Genomic DNA, 23,571 nt, shown 5'->3' on the forward strand with positions numbered 1-23,571 from the left:
CAACTGAGAATGAGAGTTTGCATGAAATTAGTAATGATAATGGAGTTAGAGTAGTAAACTTTGCCACATCAAAAAAAAATCTTACTGTCAAAAGTACAATGTTCCCACATCGTAACATCCATAAATTTACCTGGATATCTCCTGGTGGGAAGATACACAATCATCATCATCATCATCATCATCACTGGCACGACAGCCCTTTGTGAGCCCTGGCCTTCCTCAGGATTGCTCGCCATTCTTCCCCATTCGATGCTACATTCCTCCAGTTCTTTACACCCAAAATTCTTATGTCCTTCCACACACATTCTTCCCATCTTAATCTTGGTCTTCCCACTCTCCTATTTCCTTCTGGTTTAGTATTAAGCATTTTCTTGATGGTTCTATTCTCAATGGCACGTATTGTGTGTCCAGCCCATTCAAACTTTCTCACCTTTATAAAGCCAATAATGTCTGGTTCATTAAACAGTTTGTAGAGCTCATGGTTATACCTCTTCCTCCATATTCCATTTTCTTCCACTGGTCCAAAGATATATCTCAAGGTCCTCCTTTCAAATATACTTAACAGTCTTGTATCCGATCTTGACAGTGGCCAGGTCTCAGAGGCATCAGATAGCACTGATCTTATAAGTACTTTATACNATGGCACGTATTGTGTGTCCAGCCCATTCAAACTTTCTCACCTTTATAAAGCCAATAATGTCTGGTTCATTAAACAGTTTGTAGAGCTCATGGTTATACCTCTTCCTCCATATTCCATTTTCTTCCACTGGTCCAAAGATATATCTCAAGGTCCTCCTTTCAAATATACTTAACAGTCTTGTATCCGATCTTGACAGTGGCCAGGTCTCAGAGGCATCAGATAGCACTGATCTTATAAGTACTTTATACATCACAGTTTTGGTTTTCCTGGGTATTAATTGGGATTTCAGGTGTTTCCTAAGGCCACGGAGACATTTATTTGCCGCAAGTACACGCTTTTTTATTTCATCACTGATGTCATTTCTACAGTTAACTTCTGATCCAAGGTAAGTGAAACTACATACAGCCTCAAATTTATATGAGCCAATTTCAATATATGTAGGTCCATTTTTTTTTCTGTGGCGCTACAGCCCCCAATTTGGGCCTAAGCCTACCTCCATGAAACTCTCCGTTTCACTTCGGTTTACTAGATCTTACACATTTGGTAGGACTCCTTGGGCGAGTGATCAGCTCGTCGCAAGGCCTCTACCTGTACACAAACACAGAAAAACGCACACAAACATCCATGCCCTGAGTGGGATTCGAACCCACGATCCCGGCTTCCGAGCGAGCGAAGACAGTGCATGCCTTAGACCGCGCGGCTACCGTGACCGGCATGTAGGTCCATTAGCACAGTCTTTCTTGTTTCCGGCATGTACTTTGTTTTATTTTGGTTAATTTGTAGATTCATCTTTTTGCTGCTCTTTCCAAATTAAGAGAAGCTTCTTTCATAGATTTTGTGTTCTACCGCTGGGAAGACCAAGGCGTAGGTGGGTGGACAATATTAAAATGGATCTTAGAGAGATAGGAAGTGATGGTATCGTTTGGATTGATCTGGCTCAGGATAGGGACGAATGGAGGGCTCTTTTGAACACAGTGATTAACCTTCGGGTTCCATAAAATGCTGAAAAATTCTTAAGTAGCTCCAGAATTGGCGGCTCCTCAAGAAGGGCTCAGTTCCATGAGTAAGTAAGTCATCACCCCAAGCGTAATCCTGCATCGTACCACGGAGTTGTATAATTGATTGGCGAGTGTGAGAAGAGTCAGTATGAGAGTAAGTGAGTCAGTGTGAGAGGTAACAGAAGGAAAAGGGGAAGTTCTAATATACAGAGCCATTAGAAAATATTGTGGCATATTTACTGAAAGCAAGAACTGTGGAGAAAGAGAACGGTTCTGAAACAACACTCATTTCTAGGCAACGGCCGCGAAACAGACAACGGAACGACGTCAGTTGCTAAGCAACGCATTATTAATAACCAAGAACGGACTGCCGTTGCTAGGGAATGGCTTAGGAAACACGTTCCCACGGCAACGGATACGCATGCACCAGAGGAAAAGTGTTTTCTACGCGGTCCGTCCCGAGATGTTGTGTACAAGGGACAAGGTTGAAGCTGAGTCAGTTGAGAGTCAGGCGATGAGGAGAAAACTAGGAGATTGGTATGAAATGGCCGCAAGTCATTTATAAGGAAGGCAGCAGCAATTCAAACAGGACTTGAGCCCAGGAGGAGAATAACCATTGTCAAAGCCGTTACCAGGCAACTACTAGTGAAGACACCGCAGGCTGGATAAACTTAGCGCGTACTTAAGTCATTTGTGAAGTGTGGAAATCAGCGATGGCGCTATAATTAAGTATAGTTACGAATTGTGTGGTAAAGTGGTCAATAAATCCAGCAGCCAATCCCAAATCTCGACTACAGTCGCTCCATAATACGCGAAAATATTAATATTCATAAGGGCGTTAAGAGTTCTCTTTTCCCAGATATAACCACATGCAGTTCTCTGAAAATCTACCGACATTCCTTGCTACCTGCTTCATGCTGGTTTCTTGATTGAATTATTCTTCGACGCTTGAAGATGGAGGCGACATGTCCCTCCGAAATACATCGGTTGATTTTCAACGGTCTACACGGCGCAATATCCCAGACGTTGAAAATCTTCATAACTACCGGTGTGAAAACCAGAATCCCTGCCTGCATGGGGACTGATTTCGAAAAATTTGTAAACATTTTTATTACACAAACACTGATTGGTTCAATATGCAATCAGCCTGATGTCCACGAATACTTGTGCATATCAGACTATTACGAGCTTTATTATCATTTTAGATGTTTGTGCCGTATTCGAATCCGGATAACAGAAATTTCGCTGTAAGTACTGATATTATTCTGAATCACCCTGTATGTTAAGATACCAACCAAGTGATCGTTAGTACGAACAAAAGTGGACTAACACAACAGCGAATATCCGATCCGGATTTCAACTGGGTACCTTCCAAATGGAAATCAAACATGTACAGTGGGTATATTACCTTATAACCAACACTACGAAGCACAGTCCTTTTGGAAAAGCTGACAGTCGCCTAGCTGGTCAAAATATTCCTCCCTCTTTAAGTAGTTCTAAACAATAAGTCCAGGTTCGAGGCCTTCTATAACATTTAGTTATATGAAGAGAATTTTTTTGGAATGTGACGCCGTGTAATCCGGTAGAGGTCCACGGACGTTTCGGAGGAATATACTGCCTTCATATTCAGCGTCGCAAGCCAAGCAGCCAACCAACAAATTTGGGACGACACTGCTCTTACGCTGTTTCTCGAAATATGGAAAGAATGGAATAAACAGTGGCGGGGGAGGGGGGAGTGTAGTTCAGAAATTCTAAAGTTATTAGGAATGAGGTGGTTGAAACTTTCCAGGTCTTAAGGTTCAGAAGCAGTGCCAGTTCGTCCTTTCGGTGAAAGTAGATTAGAGAGAAGGTAAAGCGATGGGAAGCGGACTGTTTCGTCACTACGGAGCAGAGGTAAGAAGTTATGGGTGGTCTTGGTCGCGCCATAGCTCAAGCGGTTAGTCGCTGGCTTCCCACCGCGGCGGCCCGGGTTCGACCCCGGGTCTGGTCAAGTGGGATTTATGGCGGACAAAGTGGGGCTGGGGAAAGTTTCCTCCGAGTACTTCGGTTTCCCCTGCCAATCTTCATTCCACCAACTGCTCCACAATCACCTTCACCTATCATCTGGGGCTGGTACATTAGGCCAGAAGTGGCCGCCGTACAAGGGGCTTAGTCCCACCCTACTATCAATAAAAAAAATATGGGTGGTCTTAATTGCGTAAGATCATAATTTTTTTAATTAGGAGGGCTACATTAGTGTAAAATGTTAATATTAGGTATTTAAAATTGAGATAGTGTGTTTTCTGTGAGGCAGTAAATTAATTTTTAAATAATATTTATGAAAAAATTTATGGGTCAGTGGTTAAGGTTACTTATACGAACGTAATGAAGACCAGAAGAAAGTCAACACTTTTGTTATCTGCATGATGTGAGATAGAAGTGGATCAGGCGAGGCCGTTGCTTCAACTGTGATGTAATGTTGCAGTTACTAAGTTACATGACATTCGTCTGACCTCTTTGACCCCTACAAGTGTGTTTACGCCAATTAATGGGGGTTCTTTATAACTTTCCAATCAAAACCCAACGGATAAGAACGTCCAGTCATGCCGTAAACACGAATACAACGACCGCAATACAGACACGAGGAAAGCCTTCACCAGAAATAAGAATTTAGGCTATCAACATTCTCTGCATAATAAGATTACGGTAATCTAAGCTGTGAAGCCGTGTAGTTTGGTAAAGATAACCTGGACAGAATGGGGTCTTTCCAAGGTCGGTAACTGACTACAGGGCGTCATATCCTAGAGACAGTAATTAGGTTACCCTAAAGATAGAAGCAACGAGTTAATCTGAAACGTTGATAAGTTGTCTACCGAACTACACGGCGCTCATCCTTCACTAAAATAATCAGGGTGCCCTGAAGACGGTCGCCCCAACTCTGAATACTTGGTGAATCGTCTACCAGATAATACGGTGGCACATCCCAGGACATAGTAATGAAAGTATTCTGAAGATGGAGGTAGCGGGTTCCTCCGGAAAGATAAAACTTAACGGTTATACTACAAGACATCATATGACAAAAGGGCACTACGTGCACATAACCGTGTTAACAGCAGCCCGCCACTTATTTATTTTTCAAGCAAAATAAATTTTAACACCACCCTGCCATCTATGACTACCTCTTCCAAGTGGTCTCCTGACTTCAGGATTTCCGTCCGAAATCTCATGTCCACTTCCAATCGCTCAGACCGTTCTGGCATCCCGCGTATCCCTTCGAAACGGGCTTTTCAGGAGAGGGTTCGCAACAGGCGAGCTCAAGACTCAAGTTGCATGATCGCCCCTTGTCGGCAGTCCATAACTGATTATTCGATATATACAGTAAACCCTCACTAACTGGGAGAGGTCATCCGGATTAAGCGACAATCCGGATCAGTGAAGCAAACGGTAGCCCTAAAAGACAAAATAAATTACATCATAAATAAAAGGAAAATGTATTGATATAATTAGTGCTGATGAAAATAAATACAAGAAAAAGTCACTGTAGAGCCTTTATTGAAAAACTACAAAAAGATAATGCATTAATTCATCGATAGAAGAAGCAGAAATTTGACTTGTTTTTGAACGCAATAATGTAGGTTTGAAGAAACTGTCAAGTTTTGTCTGAATAGACAAGTGACTCATCTGCCTTCCTAAATGCCATGTGTCTATTACAGTGTGTACTCAACTGTGTACAGAATTTTCCATATTTCGATCCGGATTAGCGAGGGTTTACTACATATATACACACATACATACCCACCAGCCCCACCATTCGCAACCTGAGGACACCGCATGCCGCAATTTTGCTCTGCTCAATGCTATTGCCGTGTATTTTTTTATTGTTAGTGGGGTGGGACTAAGTCCCTTGTACTGCGGCCACTTCTGGCCTATTGTACCAGCCCCAGATGATATGTGAGGGTGATTGTGGAGCAATTGGTGGGATGAAGATGGGCAGGGGAAATCGAAGTACTCGGAGAAAACCTGCCCCAGCGCCACTTTGTCCACCACAAATCCCACTTGACCAGACCCGGATCGAACCCGGGCCGCCGCGGTGGGAAGCAAGCGACTAACCGCTTGAGCTATGGTGCGGCCATTGACGTATATATTAGTACTTTAAAATGTTAGAATAAGTCACGTTAAGTTACATTAGCTGAGTAACGACTACGACATTTGATATTTCTAATTCTAAATTACAAAACGCAAAATCAGCGTGGAGAGTAGCACAGCAAAAAGTGCAGGGTAATGATGTAGTATTTGCGCTTATTTATCTAACCACCACGCCATAAAGATGCATGGAGGAGTGGGATTGTACCTCCATGCATTAAACTCGGCAAAGCTTGAGCTTAGCTGTAACATTCAATCCCCTGCCGCTTTCCACCCTGGGAAATAAGTCCCAAGTACCCACTGCATAGGAGGCTGGGTGGGCCCCAGAGCCGGTCTGGACGAAGAGAAGTTTTCTGCCTCGGTCGTCCAGTCCCAAGCCCAACACTATTCCGACTCCTGGGTTAAAGCACAGTGGTACCTATATGTACCACCTGCTTTAACATCAGAAAACTATGCACTTTGCCCAAAGAACGTATTTATGTGTTTAGTGTGGTTCTGAAAAAATACATCCATTATTTAACTTATAACATTAAGTGGCAGGTCTTTGTAATGGAAACACAGTGAATTTTCTGTGACATAAAAACTAAAATTTTGAAATGTTTAAATTATTTGATACCGCCCCGTAGGACAGACGTACAAGCGAAGTGAATGAAGCTGTGCCGAGCTGTGTACACACTCCCGCTTAAAACTTCTCTCGTGTTTACGATGCAGTTTTGAATGAATTGCATCAGAAAGTCCACAACCGAGACATCAGACTCCTCTGTCTTGCACTCAGACAGATGTTGGCCATTAAACTGTGAAGTCAGGGTCGAAAGGCATTGTATCACAATATACAAATATCTCATAAATCTAAGACAATGAACGATGACAATTTAAAAAATTATAAAGCATCAAATGACCGTGAAAACCCCATAAAACGTTTAGGCATCTTAACCTCTTCAGTTTAACATTTCAATATTTACCTTACTCCAGTATAAAGCAACAGTCACAAGGGGTAACACAACTAGAAAAACATACAGTCATAAGAAAACAATAAGTTCTGGGAAGAAATAATCACCTAGTTTCCTTTGATACGATATGGACTGCATAGAAAACGACACCTTCAATAATTCTACCTTGCCGCGGGAACGCTTTTACAGAGATGTTACCTATTAACGATAGGGGGATATACAGATAGACCTACACACACATTTATCCAACAATTCTTATATTTTTAAGTATATTCGACGCCCCGGGACGTGTTTACCGAGCCGTTGCCTAGCAACGATAGGAGGGATACAAAAACAGACACACTGACTGATGGGAGGAATTTATGAAGGACGCCGTTGAGATGGTATCAGATGCCATGATGCGCAGACCAAATTTCATAAAGATTGGTTGAGGCATTCAAAAGTTAATAGGGTGGGCGCACAGACAACATGGAGGTAGCATAAGCTACTAACATTGGCCAATGTAACAGCTATACGTTAATTTATGTAAATACCCTGACGATGGCCAAATATGTCGAAACATATCGCAGAAGTGCATAATAATAAAAAATTTGTGGCGATGTAGAAGAAAACGTCCTATGTCCAGGCTAATCCGTATCCCAGCTGAGACTCGAACCGGGCACCACGAAGTGTTGCAAGTTGAGCCAGCTCATTCGGTGACAGAGCACTGCCGTCAGAAGGAAGGGGTCTCGTGCAGGGGGCTGTGGGATGGAGCAATTGCGAATTCCACAAATAACAACTCAATAAAGCACACAGAAGGAACTGGAACAAGGCGTACTGACAGGAAGCCAAAACACGTGGAAAAATTCTGTTTAATAATACCCGTATAAGGTTCAGTAAGGGAGGAACATAGACTGAGGGTGTTTAAGAACAAGGTGCTGAGGAGAATATTTGGACCGAAAAGGGATGAAGCGACGGGAGGTTGGAGAAAACTGCATACTGAGGAGCGTCATAACATGTACACTTCTCCAAGTATAATTAGAGTGATCTAGTCAAGGAGGATCAGATGGGCAGGGCATGTAGCAAGCATGAGGAAGAAGCAGAATGCACAAAAGGATTTTGGTGGGGAAGCCAGAAGGACTAGGAATGCCCAGACATAGATGGAAGGATAATATTAAAACGAATCTTAGATATATAGGATGGGGTGTTATGGACTGGATTGATCTGTTTCAGGATAGGGACCAGTGGAGTGCCCTTGTAAACACGGTAATGAATCTTTGAGTTTTATAAAATGTTTGGAAATTCTTGAATAGCTGCATAACTGGCGGCTTCTCAAGAACGGCTCAGCTCCATTGTGATAATTGTAGTTTAGTTAGTTAATATCTGTGACATGACTCAATTTGCTTAAGGATGATTTTGTGTGGGTCACCTGACAAAGCGATCAATTGCTCCACTGTATGGCTGTCGAGTGGCAGGGCCAGGGTTCAATGGATGATTTTGAAGAAAACATCTGTGCCCTAAAGGAAATACTCATACTGCCTCGGGATCTTCCTACACGCACAGAGGAAAACCATGAAAGACCTTCGTCAGGATATCCTGTGTCCCGGCCGGCATTCGAACCAAGCACATCCCAAATGCAAACCTCTAGCGTGTCCGCTAGACCATGTTCTTGACAATGACAACAACAAATCAAAATTGTGTTTAAAAATAAATAAACACATTAAATTTTGGAAATACTTGAAGAGTCATGTCTTCTGGGTTGCAAGCCATATAGTTCTGAGAATCCGACGTTTCGGAGGAACATATTGTCTCCATTTTCAGTGTCAAGAGTAGGCAAAGCAAAATACAAGTAGAAAGAGCTGAGCTCAGACCGCAGCCTGCTTCCGTTGATTTCTTCCTTGCCTTACTCTCCGACCTTGAAGATGGAGGCTATATATTCTCCCGAAACGTCAGTTGATTTTCACGAGAATACACGGCGGTATATCCCAGAATAGAGAAATCTTCATAGTCACCGCTGTGATAACCTCAAACCCTTGTACTTCGTTACGTGTGTTGAAAAGAAGATATTCATGAGAAGTGGCTCTATGATATGTACCATTTTCCCCCTACCTCCACCATGAAGATGTAGGCAGCATTGTCCTCCGAAACAATGGTGCATGTATATGTAGCATTCAAGATATTCCACATTTAAGACAATGAGTTGTTTCTGAGGGGAAAAATTATTAATTCAAAATGAGCTCGGTTATACTGGCTCACACAGACAACACAAAAACCGGCCGCTAGTTTGCAGTGTACTCGTAGACAACCTAACCTCACATTCAAACTAAATTCTTTCAGAGGTGTGGATGTTGGCAGGACTGAAGCGTTCTCCCTATCGTGGTTCTATTTGATATGCCCCAGCTAAAAAATGCAACGAATGTATAGGATCTCTGTGTATTTATTAATAGCTCTTTAACGACGATGATTCTGTGCACTGTTTTACGATGTTTTCAGCAGCTAATGTTAAGACAGTGTGAAAAGTTAAGATGATGGATTGTGAATCGAAAAGGATTTGGAAGGAGGCGGTCGTAGCCTACAAGTACTATTCAGCCATTTGTAGGAAGGACTGAGGAAACCACAAGAACGCCAGTCAGGTTTGCCGGTGTCCAGGCAGAGATTCGAACTCAGCACCTTTCAAATGCGAGTCTAAAGCGTCAGTCGACTCGGTAGCGTTGAATGATAGGATTACTGATGAATAATGAATTGGAAAGGCTGTGAAAGGAATCGGTCGTCGTATTATCCAAAATTCTGTAGAGACTGAGGAAAACGAAGAGAAACTTCAATCAAGATAGCCGATAACAGGGTTGAGAACTGAATTCGGTTATCCCCCGTATTAGAAGCAGAAGTTCGGTTTCGTTGTATAATACATGGATAAAAAAAAAAGACTTGTGAAATGTTAAACTCGATATTGCTATAAATAAAGTTAAAAATGAGAGTGCCAGGCCGGACGACGACCCCACCGTTCCATAGGTTGGATCGCGTGCGGTCTGTAGGGGACAAGGAGCGCCTTCGGATAGCAACTCGTGTCAAAGGGTCAACTGGCACACCCTGTATAAAAGCGGCCGTCAGAGGGGGTAGGATTGTGTACAGCAGTGACCACCATGAAGACAACACTGGCGCTCGTGTTCCTGGCCACAGTGGCCATAGCAGCTGCGGTCCCGAGCCACGGACACAACAACAGGTTCCTCGGTAAGACGGCAGCTCAGTCTCGCTTATTAAATTATTAAATTTCCTTAGAATATATTGGCTTTGATGCTCTCATGGCGGTGTATATGAGCAGCATAGCCTTCTGGGTTATGGCGCAGTGTAATTATGACAGAGCCCAAAGTTTCGGAGGAACAAATTACATCCATCTTCAGGATCTAAGAGTAAGAAAAGCAACTAATGATGTGATTGTTATTTGATTCTCTCTGGTTGCTTGTTTGGTTTACTCTTCAATCCTGAAGATTGAGGCAGTAATTTACTCCGAAACGAGACTTTTGCTGGAGTATACGTCATCATAGTGACCACTAATGACGCCATGTTACAGCCGACAAGCAGCTTCTGCAACGTCAGAATGACATCCTGAAGCTTCTTGTGCGCATTGAACAGCCCAACTACTACGAGGACCAGGCTCAGCTAGGCAACACGTATGACATTGAATCCAGCATTAAAGACTACAAGGTAAGAGTCTGCAACATGCAAACGGACCTAACTGCCTCAGTCGGTCACGTAAAGATAAAGTTTGTCCCTCTGCTTAATTACGCATCACGCCATGAAAGCTTATGGGGAAGTGGAGGCATAGCTCCAGGCATTATCAATCTCGGCACTGGAGGAGAGTGGCCGGCTTACCCCCGAGGAAGGAGCCTCTGTTGCAACAGAGCAGGTTGCGCCGCAGCACCGGTCTCAATACTGTCCATTTCTCTTCAGGTTTAAGAATTATTCTGACCAATTTACAAATTCGCTTGGGAAGGTCTAGCTCGCCAACTGCCGTAAAGATGGCCGAGCGTGAAACAGTAAGTTAAAGTCCCGCCCAATCAAAATGTGTGGGGCAATGGAGGTATCGTCCAGGCATTCTTAACCTCGGTAATATATGAAAGTGAGTCGTAAGGAAGATGCCATCCCACCGCGGCGGCCTGGGTTCGATCCCGGGGTCTGGTCAAGTGGGATTTGTGGTGGACAAAGTGGCGCTGGGGCAGGTTTTCTCCGAGCATTTCGGTTTCCTCTGCCAATCTTCATTCCACCAAATGCTCCACAATCACCCTCACCTATCATCTGGAGCTGGTACAATAGGCCAGAAGTGGCCGCAGTACAAGGGACTTAGTCCCACCTCACTAGCAATAAAAAAGGTAGACGCCCAGGTCGTCTTAACCCTGGGAAAAGGGATGTCCTCTGGATTAGCCGATCTGGAAGCTGCGGAGAAGACAAAAATCTCTTACTCTTGTCGGGAATTGAAACCAGATTCCTCGGTCCTCCAGCCGGTAGAGTAATCGTTACACTGACTTAATAATGTAACCAGACAAAGTAATTGTTATGGGATTAGAAGGGCAGAGAATGGGGTAGCATGCTTTGTTGGATGTGATGCAGTATAGTGTACAAGTTCGCCGATAATTCGAGGGAATGTACTGCCCCCATCTTCAGGGTTAAAGATAAAGTAAAACAATCAGCAACAGTCTTGTTTACAGCTTATTTCTTACTTTGCTGCTTGTCTTACTCTTCAACAATAAAGACATAGTTCCCTCCGAAACGTCGGTGAACTTCTTCTGGACTACATGATGTCACATCCCAAAAGACAGCATTTGATGTTTTCTACTATGCTGCATAACCTCTGTACCTGACGCACTCATCTGTAATTCATGCACTGAAACAACGGTTCAGTTCTACCTGTCGGCATGATGAGTAAGACAAAGTACCCTGTTGCAGTACCCTGAAGAGGTAAAGAAGTTCGTGTTTGCCTACAAGAAGGGCTTCCTGCCACGTGGGGTGCCATATTCTTCCTACTACACCAGCCAGAGCTACGAGACGGAGCTCCTCTTCAAACTTCTGGTCGCGGCCAAAGACTATGACACTTTCTACAAGGTAATAACAGCTTTTGGAAGGTAACAGCCATTTTGTGACACAATAAGGCACCATCTACAAGATATTGACACATGCTGAAAAGTAATAATCACATTACAACACCTTATGAAAGAGAACAGAATAAATGTTACAGCCACGTTACAACACAACACCTTACTTATCAAATTAACAATAAAAGGTCACCTATTGAAGTTAGTGGAGTTACTTTAGGATATAGGCCGCGCCATAGCTCAAGCGGTTAGTCGCTGACTTCCCACCGCGGCGGCCCGGGTTCGATCCCGGGTCTGGTCAAGTGGGATTTGTGGTGGAAAAAGTGGTGCTGGGGCAGGTTTTCTCCGAGTACTTCGGTTTCCCCTGCTAATCTTCATTCCACCAACTGTTCCACAATCACCCTCACCTATCATCTGGGGCTGGTACAATAGACCAGAAGTGGCCGCAGTACAAGGGACTTAGTCTCACCCCACTAGCAATAAAATAATAGTTTAGGATAGAACAATAATGTGAAGAACAACTGAAGATCAGCTAATGTCTACATCTGCTCCTCAGACCGCAGCCTGGGCTCGTATCAACATCAATGAGCTTCAGTTCCTAATCGCCTTCAGTTCCGCCGTCTACGCACGCGAAGACTTGCAGGATATCGTACTGCCCGCTCCGTATGAAATCTACCCTTACCTCTTCGTGGATGCTGACGTAATTCAGAAGGCCTATGAGACAAAAATGTGGGGTAAGTAATCGAACTTCAAGTTCTAGAATTATTTTAGTATCTTTGGCACAGGACTTCATTTTATAAATTAAATTTTCCTTCAAATCTCCCGGTTTCGCTAAAAATTGCGGAAACTTTCCAGAGATATTTAGTTCGTGCCCTATTTCAGAATCGACATATCCGGTGGGGTGGGTAAAATTAAGACCGGTACCACTGCCACCAGTTTAAAACCAATTTTCAGTTAAACAATAATAATAACAAATGCACATATACATTTGTCCATATTCTAGACAGGATGTGAACCAGGGACTCAAAGGTTCGCTTAGTCTAAGAGTTTGCATTTAAAATCGCGTGGCTACACGGACCGCCGCTGATGATTAGTGACCCTGGAGAAACGTTACATCATCTCTAGAATTTACGCAATTGAGTCCTGAAAAAGGAAGACTATGGCAACTCCAAAGCGTTCTGGGGAAAATCTCGGCATTTCAATGTGAAATATTGTGTCAGAGCTACATGTTTTGTTTCCTTAATCAACAAGTGTGAGATATTCCATCAACATAAAAACTGTACACAACTGAATCAAATACATAGTATAGTTCCTTTATCACGTAATATAATTCGTCCGAGATAATTTGTTTAATATAGGAACTGTATATAATTTTTCCCGGAGTTCAAGTCTCGGTAGGGGCAAGATTCTTCTTCTAGCTACGTCTTCGAGGCTACTGCTGAGGCCCACTCAGCCTAATATCCAATGGGTACTTTCCATGAGGGTAAAGCGGCCGGGGCTAGAAGTTGACTAGTCACATTCAACTACTGCAAAAGTGAAGAATACCTGGATCTATACATCCATTCCACCTACGCCTTCATGGCGTGGTGCTTATTTAGTTAAGCACAGGGACAACTTTACCTTTTACTTATAATTATTTCAATTGCATATAAAAGACGAAATTTCTCTTTATTAATCGGCATTTTCGAAGCATATATATATATTTTTCTGTGGCGCTACAGCCCCAGTTTTGGGCCTAGGCCTACCTCCATAAAACTCTCCGTTTCACTTCGGTTTACTAGATCTTACACATTTGGTAGGACTCCTTGGGCGGGTGATCAGCTCGTCGCAAGGCCTCTATCTGTACACAAACACAGAAAAACGCACACAAACATCCATGCCCTGAGTGGGATTCGAACCCACGATCCCGGCTTCCGAGCGAGCGAAGACAGTGCATGCCTTAGACCGACCGGCTACCGTGACCGGCATATATATATATATATATATACACATCACATTCATCGTTATATACATTATCACTTCAACCAGAAATGATAATTTAATATTGTACAACTAACCACCAAGTCTTCTTGCGATGAAATTCACACCTTAAATGTTCCTATGAAAGCAGTAGACACAGAACCCAACAACTTCTAAACGCTAAACAGCCACAAAATGGCGCACTCTCTGAAAGATAACAGATACAAAATGGCGCACTCTCTAAAAGATAACAGATACAAAATGGTTCACTCTCTGAAAGATAGCCGATGCAAAACAGGATATTCTCTGAAACGTAAGCGCCACAGAATTTGAGAATGTCTAAACAGTGACAGTCATAAATTAGAACACCCTCTAAAGGTAACAGCCACAATATACGACGGCCTCTAAAAAGTAACGGTCATGATATATTCTCTAAAGGGTAACAGCTACGACACTATCTGAAATGTGACGGCTATTCCACAACAATACGAGACATTAAGTGTTAACTACGTACGTTCAAAAACCCGCACATTTTAAAATTATTCCAATTGCTTCACTGTTCTTAATTATATGTGTAATTCATCACAAGAAAAATCTTATACCATAGTAATTATTAAACATGTCATCTCCTGTCCTGTAAGTGTGACACGATGCAGTTGTAAACAAACCACAGCTTCGCTTGAACTCGGTTTCTGCCCTGTACAATTTCAGACGTGGGACTGACGTCGCATAAGACGTACGTGTTCCCAGCTAACTACACTGTGTACACCCCTGAACAAAGCGTCAAGTATTTCACAGAAGACCCGGGACTCAGCACCTTCTACATTAACTTCTATTACAACTATGCGCCCTTCTTCAATGGAACGGAATACGGCGTTCAGTACGACCGGCGTGGAGATCTGATCTACTACCTCCACCAGCAGCTTTTGGCCCATTACTCTTTGGAGAGGCTGTCCAACGATTTGCCCGACGTCGAACCTTACTACTATGACAAGCCCTTTCAGGTAAGAGCCAATACAAGTTCCTTGGAACGAAGTCTTGTATCAAGAAAGAAAAAAGTTAAAGTCATCCCTGTGCTTGATTAAGCACCATAGCATGAAGGCGTACGGGGGGAGTGAAGATATAGCTCCACCATTCTTAACCTCGGCATTAGATTGAGGTGAGCGGTCAGTTTCATGCCTCTACCAGTTTAACCGTGGGGAAACGTCTTTCGGTACCACCGATAGGAGGGTGGCCCCCAGAACCGGTATGGACACTATGGAGAAAATTTGTCTGCCCATGGCGGTAATCAGACACCAATTCTTCGGTCATCCGCCTTGAATCTAGTCAAGTCAGTAACCGGGACAATTTGCTCATAAAAGTGTATCCCTTTAAAATTTAAAATAACTTGATATATCAATAAGTTGCGTGAAATGAAGTTTATGGTATAATATTAAAACAAGTGGGTATTCTGTTCAAATTACATAGCTAAATAATTATTTTAACTCGAAAATTACGTTAAGCAGCTAAAAGAAACCCAGGATGAAAAATAATCGCAGCAGGGCTCCAGAAACATGAAGTAAATGACAAGCCAACACAGTTCGCTCGCTCACAGACTTCTGACAGCAGAGATTTCGTCTTGAAACAAAAGAATGCTGTTAAATAATTAGGTCTCCGCAACTGACGCACGATAAACTGCTTTCATATTGGCTAAGGGCTATGTTTAACATAATTCCGTGGCCAACGTATGTGACAAGCTACGTTAATTAGGACGTTTGCACGCGCAGCAATCCTTTCGCTTCTGTCTCCATCTCTTGGTGATTTTAAAGAACTACCTAGCACTTCAGCTTGGATTATAATGTTTTTAGATATGTAAAGTATATACTTTTTCTTCCTATATCCTTTTTTTTTTCTTAATCTGCATTTTCGTGATGAATATGATTAAACTGCCATATTTCTACGGATGCGGGAGGAATAGAGATTCTCAGTCCCAAACATGTTAATTATAATAATATATTTAGACTTCTTTCGTCAATGATCGACATTAATATGCCCATTGAGAATGTGTGCGCTTATTACTGGAGCCCTGGAGTAAATGACGTACAGTGCGTTCAGTTAAGGAGGAAACGGTGTTGCGAAGTTTCCTCCTTCATTGAACGTCCTGTATTTAACTCATTAATGCAACTGAATTATTTCTCGTTGCAGACCACGTACTATCCCAACCTGCGATACCCCAATGGGCAGGAAGTGCCTGTCCGTCCCTACCAGTACACACAAAGCAGCCTCTACGGCCACAGCGGGCACAGTCTCTACGAAAGCAACTTTGAAGGCGGGAATAAAGAATATTACAGTGGCAACTACTTGACCGGCAACTACCAGCCCACCTACTACTACGGTTACGCCAACAACTATAATTATTACTACCCAGAGGACATTCAGTTGTACGAAAAACGCATCCTAGATGGCATCGATATTGGGTTCCTCGTCTCTGTAAGCACAATGGTCTAGTACTCTCTCGTGACTGAACCCGAAGGTTCCACACCGCTAATACCAAAGTCCGCCACTGGACACGATCGTGAGCCAGTTCCATCCACCTCCCATCCTCACAACCTGTACACGTAAGATCCATCTTACTAATTCTCTGGTAGCAGAACCCGAAGGTTCCACACCGCTAATACCAAAGCCCGCCACTGGACACGATCCTCAGTCATTTCTTCAAGTTAACATCACAGTCTATTTATGTAACATGCATTTTAATATTAACGTTTGATATCGATTTTACAAGTAGCATATTTAAAATATATTTCTGCACCAAAATTTTTGTATGCATTTCTTGCTTCTTCTGTTCTTATTACACGTCTAGCCTATAATAACTTGAGTGGATTAACCTAAAAATTGTGTATCATATCATAAAATAATTCATTTAAGAAGCAGGGACTTTCAAAACTTATTTAAAGATCAATAACGCAAGTACTTAACCGATTTATTCCAACTGTGTTCAATTTACCCGATTTCGGTGACTGCGAAATTTTATAATGTGATCACAAATTGATGATGGATTCGACTCCCACTCGGTGCATAGATGTGATGTTTACTCTGGTCCAGAAAATCATGCCGATAGAAGAGACGCTAACGTCATGAATCTCCTTACTCTAGGAGGAAGCTAAAGTCAAGTATCCTTTGTACGAGGACTACTTGAAGGGCATCAATTACCTTGGTAACGTCATTGAGGGCAACGGTGATAGCATCAACAAGAAGTTCTACGGAGCCATTCTCACCTCCTACCGCCAGCTCCAGCCCTACAGTAACGTCCCGGTGAGTGCCAACACAGATCAGGAGTTCTCACAACAACCAGTGTTAGTACCAACACAGATCATCGGTTCTCAGAACATCCCCAGCGTTAATACTAACACATCGTTGGTTCTCAAAACCAGTGATAGTACAAACACAAATCAGGGGTTCTCGAAACAACCCTAGTGTTAGTACCAACACAGATCATGGGTTCTCGAAACATCCCCTGCGTTAACATTAACACATCGTGGGTTCTCAGAACAACCAGTGATAGTACCAACACAAATCAGGGGTTCTCGAAACATCCACAGCGTTGGTACCAACACGGATCATGGGTTCTCAAAACTACTTTAGTGTTAGTACCAAAACAGATCTGGGGGTTTCAAAACAACTCCAGTGTTAGTACCAATACAAATCAGGGGTTCTAAAAACAACCAGTGTTAGTACCAATACAAATCAGGGGTTCTAAAAACAACAAGTGTTGGTACCAATACAAATCAGAGGTTCTAAAAACAACCAGTGTTATTACCAACACAGATAAGGCGTTCTCAAAATGACCACGACGTTAGTAGCAGCACAAATCAGAGGTGTCCAAAACAACCATCGGATGAGTGCCAACGTAATTCAGAGGTTCTCAAAACAACCTCAATCAGTACAAACACCGACCAGGGGTTCTCATAACAGCCATGGCGTGAGTATCAACACATGTCAGAGGTTCTCTAGTATCGACATAAATCAGGAGTAAGCGCCAACATGACTATAGATTTACAACCGAAAATCGGAAAACAAAGTACAACTTTTCTTCTTTATCTTTAAATTGATGGAAGCAAGCAGAACATCCTCGTATCGATCTTCGGCAACGAATGAATTCACAGAAACGATTCCACAATTATACTAACATCTTGCGGTATCATCAATTTGTTAAAAGTACCTTCTTGATATTTAGGAATTCCAGGAGAGAGAAATTCTAACATTATAATTGATTAATATTCCTGATACACTCTTAATATATAAAATACACCTACTTAAGAAGTTGTAATATCTTGACAGGTTGCTCCCAGCGCCCTCCAGAATATCTTCACTGTCCTGAGGGACCCAGCAAACTACCAGATCCTTAAGCGCATCGACTACCTCTTCAGGAGATACAAGAACTCCCTGCCTCAATACACCTACCAGGAGGTAAGTCCATGCACATGCGCAGTGCTTAGTATTGTTTAAAATATCTCTGAGGGTGTCATACCTTCAATAGGGAAAGTCCTGTATGTCCAATGGAATGTCGGGTACAACGATTTTGGTTTTCATCATATGTTCAAAATTTACTCCTGTAACTTTCTAATTATCATGCAATGATCTGATGACTAATTACGCACCGTCAAAGAAGTTTTAAATGAAAATAACTGCAATAAATAAATAGCGGGAAAGCATGACAATCTTGGAGACACTCGGTTGGTTCCCGAAAATAATGCGCGCCCTGTGAATAGAGCTTCCAATCTTACAGGATTTGAGGTTCCCACAGCGGCGGTTATGAAGCGTACACATTCCTTCCAAATCATTATCATACAGTCATTCCATTCTACATGGTCTGATTGCTGATATCGTCCATAAATAAATTAAAAATAAATAATGGATAAGTACCAGTATAACATCCACTGAGATATCAATGGAATTCTCATCAGATGTTACGATTATAAACTTCTCATGCTTTCTGTCGCATTCCTTCCAAACTCCCGTGAATAACAGACACAAATAATCAACCGTAAACAGTCTCTCTATACAGCATACTACTCTCCACATGGCAGCACGAGGTAGCGTAGTTGGTTTAGGCACTATGCTACAAGCCGCAAGGTCGGAGGTTCGATTTCCGATAAGGTAATTTGATTTTTCAATTGACCTTATCCTTCTAGCCGCATTATGGCCCTGAAGTGGATTCAGCCTCTAACGAAATGAGTACCAGGAATCTTCCTGGGCGTAAGGCTGACAACCTCGCCGCCATGTGTGAGCCGATTGTCTAGAAAATGTGGAAGCCTCGATGTCTCACAACCCTATGGACCTTCACGGCCTGTTAAAGGATAGCTTTACCTTTTCACATACCCACATTAAATTAACGTCAGTATTCAAATAATATATTAATGATACATATAAATGAAATATTTCTCGCTCGTTTGTGACCTGCTACATAATTTGTGTTCATATGGAGCAATATCGCTAGACAATTTGTTGCTATGGTAACCAGAAATTGCTTTCATCTCAGAGTTATGTTACGTTTATGCGTTGGAAATTATGTCCGAAACATGCCTTAGCCCACAGTCTGTTCTCTTCCTGTTTTCAGCTCGCTTTCCCAGGTGTTACGATTGAGAACGTCGACGTCGACAAGCTGATCACCTACTTCGACTACTTCGACATCGACCTCGACAACGTGGTGAACGTGAAGACGGCCGAAGACGGCCAGTTCATTGACTACCGCGCACGCCAGACGCGCCTGAACCACAAGCCATTCACTTACAAAATCGACGTGAACAGTGATAAGACAACTGACGTGTACGTGCGGGTCTTCCTGGGCCCCAAGTATGACTACCTGGGCCGCGAGTTCAACATCAATGACCGCAGGCACTACTTCGTTGAGATCGACCGCTTCCCATACAAAGGTACATGTCTCTCTAACAAGATGGTTATTTAACGATGCTGTCAGCATCAACGCCTCTGTGGTCTAGTGGTCAGAGTTCCTGGTTTCAGCTCCAGAGGTCCCGAGTTCGACTCCCGGCGCTACCAGATTTTCTGAGAAGTAATTGATCTGGAACAAGGTCTACTCAGACTCGTGAGGACAATTGAGGAGCTATTTCAAGGAAATAGCGGCTCCGGTCTAGAGAACCGAGATTAACGGCCGTGATGATTCGTTGCGCTGACCACGCGACACCCTCTATCCGCTAAAGTTCGCCGATTAGCGGCGGTCGCTCGGTCGGTATAGGTCGCTTGCGGACTAAAGCCACGGAGTTTGCTTTCTTTTTTCTCAGCATCAAGACCATATAGCGTCATTGATTACTGAATACGAAACAGTTGGTGGAATGAAAATTGGAAGGGGAAACCGAAGTGCTGGAAGGAAATCGACTCCAGTACCACTTGGTTCACTACAAATCCCATATGACCTGACCTGGGACTAAACCCAGGTGGCCGTGGTGAGAAATAAGCGACTAACCATACAGAGGAGGCCATGTTACAGCTCAGGCGGTTACTCACCGGCTTCCCACTGTGGAGGCCCGGGTTCGAGCTCAGGTCACGTGAGATTTGTACTTCGGTTTACCCTGCCAATTCTCATTCCACCGCCTGCTCCACATTCATCATCTATCATCTGAGGCTGGTACAATAGGGTAGTTTGTGGCCGACGTAAAAGGTGAACCCAGTCTCACCCCTCTCCAAGGAACTAAACTAAACTGAACCACAGATAGGGAGAAGTCAAAGTGCTATATTCCTAGAAGTCCGTCAATGGAGCCTATTCGAAATCTAGGAACAATATTTAAAGTCCATTTTAATATTATAGTCAAATCTATGCCAAGGTTTCCCAAATGGTCCCTTCTTCTATTGTTTTCCAACGAAATGCCTGTATGAATTTATTTCCACCGTGTATGCCAAGTTATATTCATCTCAGATCTCATAGCAAAACCACAGTGGTCTAGGGCTAGAAATTAGTCTATTTAATAGACGGTTTCGAGTGACGTAACCAATCTGTTGGGGCCCTCTTGCAGTCCAAACCGGCAAGACAACAATCCAGCGCAACTCCCGGGAGTCCAACGTCGTGGCCTCCGACTACCCAAGCTACAGAACCCTGCTGCGAAAAGTGGGTGACGCGCTTGAAGGCAAGGACCAGTTCTACATCGACAAGGTGAGTAAGAATTTCGCGAAACAATGGTTCCGTGTTGCGGATTCGTACGAGATTAAGTAACAAAATCCTGCCAGAGAAGCTAACAGTTGGTCAGGTGCTCAAGAAATTTCCATTTAAGTAAGCCGTATTCACAAAGCCACCCACTACTCCCTATCCTGGGCCAGATGAATCCAGCTCACGCCCCCCAACTTATTTCTTTAAAATCAGTTTGAATATAATCATGTCTGCGCCTGTCTTCAAAGTTGTCACTTCAGGTTTTACTACCAAAACGTGTATTCATTTCTGTTCGCTTCCTTGCATGCTCCATGCTCTGGCCATCTCAACCCCCCCCCCACCAATCGATCTGCTTATTTTATAACATCTGGCTAGGAGTACAAATTACGAAAGTCCTCGTTCAATAATTTTCTCCAGTCCCCACGCTACCCGTTACTTCATAAAGTTCAAAACATGCAAACAAAATTCTATGGCATGGATTATGCAGAGGCGCAAGAATGTCCTACCCAGCTGAGCTGCTCTCAAATATACCTCGCGTTCCAATGCGTTCACAAGAAGGCTAGTGCGTTTAGAATATTCACAATCGCATTGAAACCTTAAAGCCATTTAAATAATGGAGAATACTATATTGTAACAAGTGATGCCGTATAGTATAATAGAATTCTACTGACCTTTCGGAGAAGCGTACTGACATATGCAGGGCAGGGGAACAAATTACAGACCACGCTGCTTGCTTGACCTCCTCTTCGACCCTGAGGATTGAGTCAGTACTCTCATCTGCAATACCAAAACATACAGCGTCACATACCATAAATTTATTACTCTCCATGGTCATCGCTGGAGAGCCGGGATAGCGTAGTCTGTATAGCAACTGGTTGCGGGCTGGACGACCGAGGGGTCGGAGTTCGAGTCCGGTTAGGGTCAAGAATTTTCTCTTCTCCATGTCGTCCAGACCGGCTCTGAGGCTCAGACAGCCTTCTATCCGATGGATACTAGGGACTATTTCCCAGGAGATAAAACGGCTGGGGCGTGAAGCTAACCACTCACCTCCAACTAGTGCCAAGGGCAAGAAAATGTGAATCTATGCATCCACTCCTCCGCACGCCTTCATGGCGTAGTGTTTAATTAGTTAAGCACAGGGACAACTTTACCTTCATGATTATCGTTGTGATAACGTGAAATATGAGGGACAGAAAAGCTGGAAGGACATATAAAGGTTATTGTGGGGCACGTCAGTTTCGAGCATGCACGCTACACAGAACCTGACAATGCTCATTAGCCTGGGTGTTTGTAAACGACTTTGTTCACTCTCGTTAACTTCAGTGCTCACATCTCCATTATAGGAACCAACCGCTTATTGCTGTTGAAGGATTAGTACCTATTTATCCTGATAAAAAAGTAAAATTGTCCCTGTGATTAATTAATTAATTAAGCACTATGGCATGAACACATATGCGGGAGTAGAGGCATCGCTCCAACAGTCTTGACCTTCATACCCCGGCCGCTTTACCCCCGAGGAAAGAATCCCCGGTACCCATTGGGTAGGAGGCTGTGTTAGTCCCAGAACCGGTCTGGACGCCGTAGAGAATAGAACCTCGGCCTTCCAGCCCGTATCCCGTCGCTAAACTGACTCCTGTTTATCTTAACAATCATACGAAACACATAAATACAATACGAGTATGTAGGCAAAACGCAAAGGAAGAGGTATGTATAGTTAAGGCTATACTTTAAGAGGTTAAAAGCTCACGAATTAATTGCAACTGCTTGGCACTCGTAAATCATCTTCCATAAGTGTCTTCACGGTTATGTATATGGCCTAGGCAAGATGCCTCTTGGTGCATCACAATTCGATTCAGTATGCTTTCGTGGGTCACCCATTGTATTTATTGCGTAATAAACTTTGAAAAGTCCGGTATACATTAGCGCCTGTGGAGTTTTGTTTAGAGCACACACAGTACAAAGCTGTCAGAGAAGTGTTCTATCTTTCAGGAGACTATAATGTTTGTACGTTAGGAAAGCCGTTTTAAATGTTATTTTTATTCATATTCGATCAAACGGGCAGTGAATATGTAAGAAATTGCAATTAAACATATTTCTAAAACTCGCTGCTAAAATGTCTGGCCCGTCAATTCAGCTTGCATCTACACGTGCTAATTCAGATATCGGTTGTCCACGCGTTTCCATATCCAGCTTCAGTTCATGCAACAGTGGCACATTGTTCAACATCACGTCATTCGCTTTTACACCCTAACGGCCATTTTTTCAAGGACTGCAGCAGCTAAATAACACATTCCAAGGAACTGAGTCCTTCTTGAGAAGCTACCAGTTGCTTAGCCACTTAATAAATTGCAAATAATTTACGGAAACCGAAGGTTCATTACCGTGTTCACAAAAGGCCGGCATGATCTTTAACTTCAGCCAGATGAATCAGTCCACAAACCGCCCCCCACGCAACCCTATTTCTCCATTTCTTGTCTTCCTTCTCGTGCATATAACCCTCAAAGACCCAGTTCAATGTTACACGCGTCTACATTTTTCAAGTTTTCCAAATAAAATTGTGCACACATTTTCCAGTTAACCCCAGGTGAGCTATATATCGTATTTGGCACTTCTTCGTTTATTAACCCTATAATTCCATGGCAGGGATATAAAGTGATCTATTTCAGTATTTCTCACCGAAATAGTTGGTCTACAG

General features: G+C 43.0%; 1 protein-coding gene across 1 annotated transcript in view; it reads left to right on the forward strand.

Annotated features, from left to right (window-relative positions):
* The window catches only part of LOC111863802 (hexamerin), a 51,992-nt gene that overhangs the window by 27,311 nt on the left and 1,110 nt on the right, over positions 1 to 23,571 (forward strand). Inside the window, exons 12-21 of the mRNA XM_023850512.1 lie at positions 9,788 to 9,917; positions 10,258 to 10,391; positions 11,631 to 11,786; positions 12,333 to 12,510; positions 14,447 to 14,739; positions 15,920 to 16,204; positions 16,871 to 17,029; positions 18,056 to 18,184; positions 19,335 to 19,650; positions 20,746 to 20,882. Coding sequence (XP_023706280.1) covers positions 9,788 to 9,917; positions 10,258 to 10,391; positions 11,631 to 11,786; positions 12,333 to 12,510; positions 14,447 to 14,739; positions 15,920 to 16,204; positions 16,871 to 17,029; positions 18,056 to 18,184; positions 19,335 to 19,650; positions 20,746 to 20,882 — 1,917 coding nt within the window. The remainder of the gene's footprint in view (positions 1 to 9,787; positions 9,918 to 10,257; positions 10,392 to 11,630; positions 11,787 to 12,332; positions 12,511 to 14,446; positions 14,740 to 15,919; positions 16,205 to 16,870; positions 17,030 to 18,055; positions 18,185 to 19,334; positions 19,651 to 20,745; positions 20,883 to 23,571) is intronic.

The sequence above is a fragment of the Cryptotermes secundus genome, unplaced genomic scaffold, assembly GCF_002891405.2.
Source record: "Cryptotermes secundus unplaced genomic scaffold, Csec_1.0 scaffold1705, whole genome shotgun sequence".
In the NCBI taxonomy this organism is placed as follows: Eukaryota; Metazoa; Arthropoda; class Insecta; order Blattodea; family Kalotermitidae; genus Cryptotermes; species Cryptotermes secundus.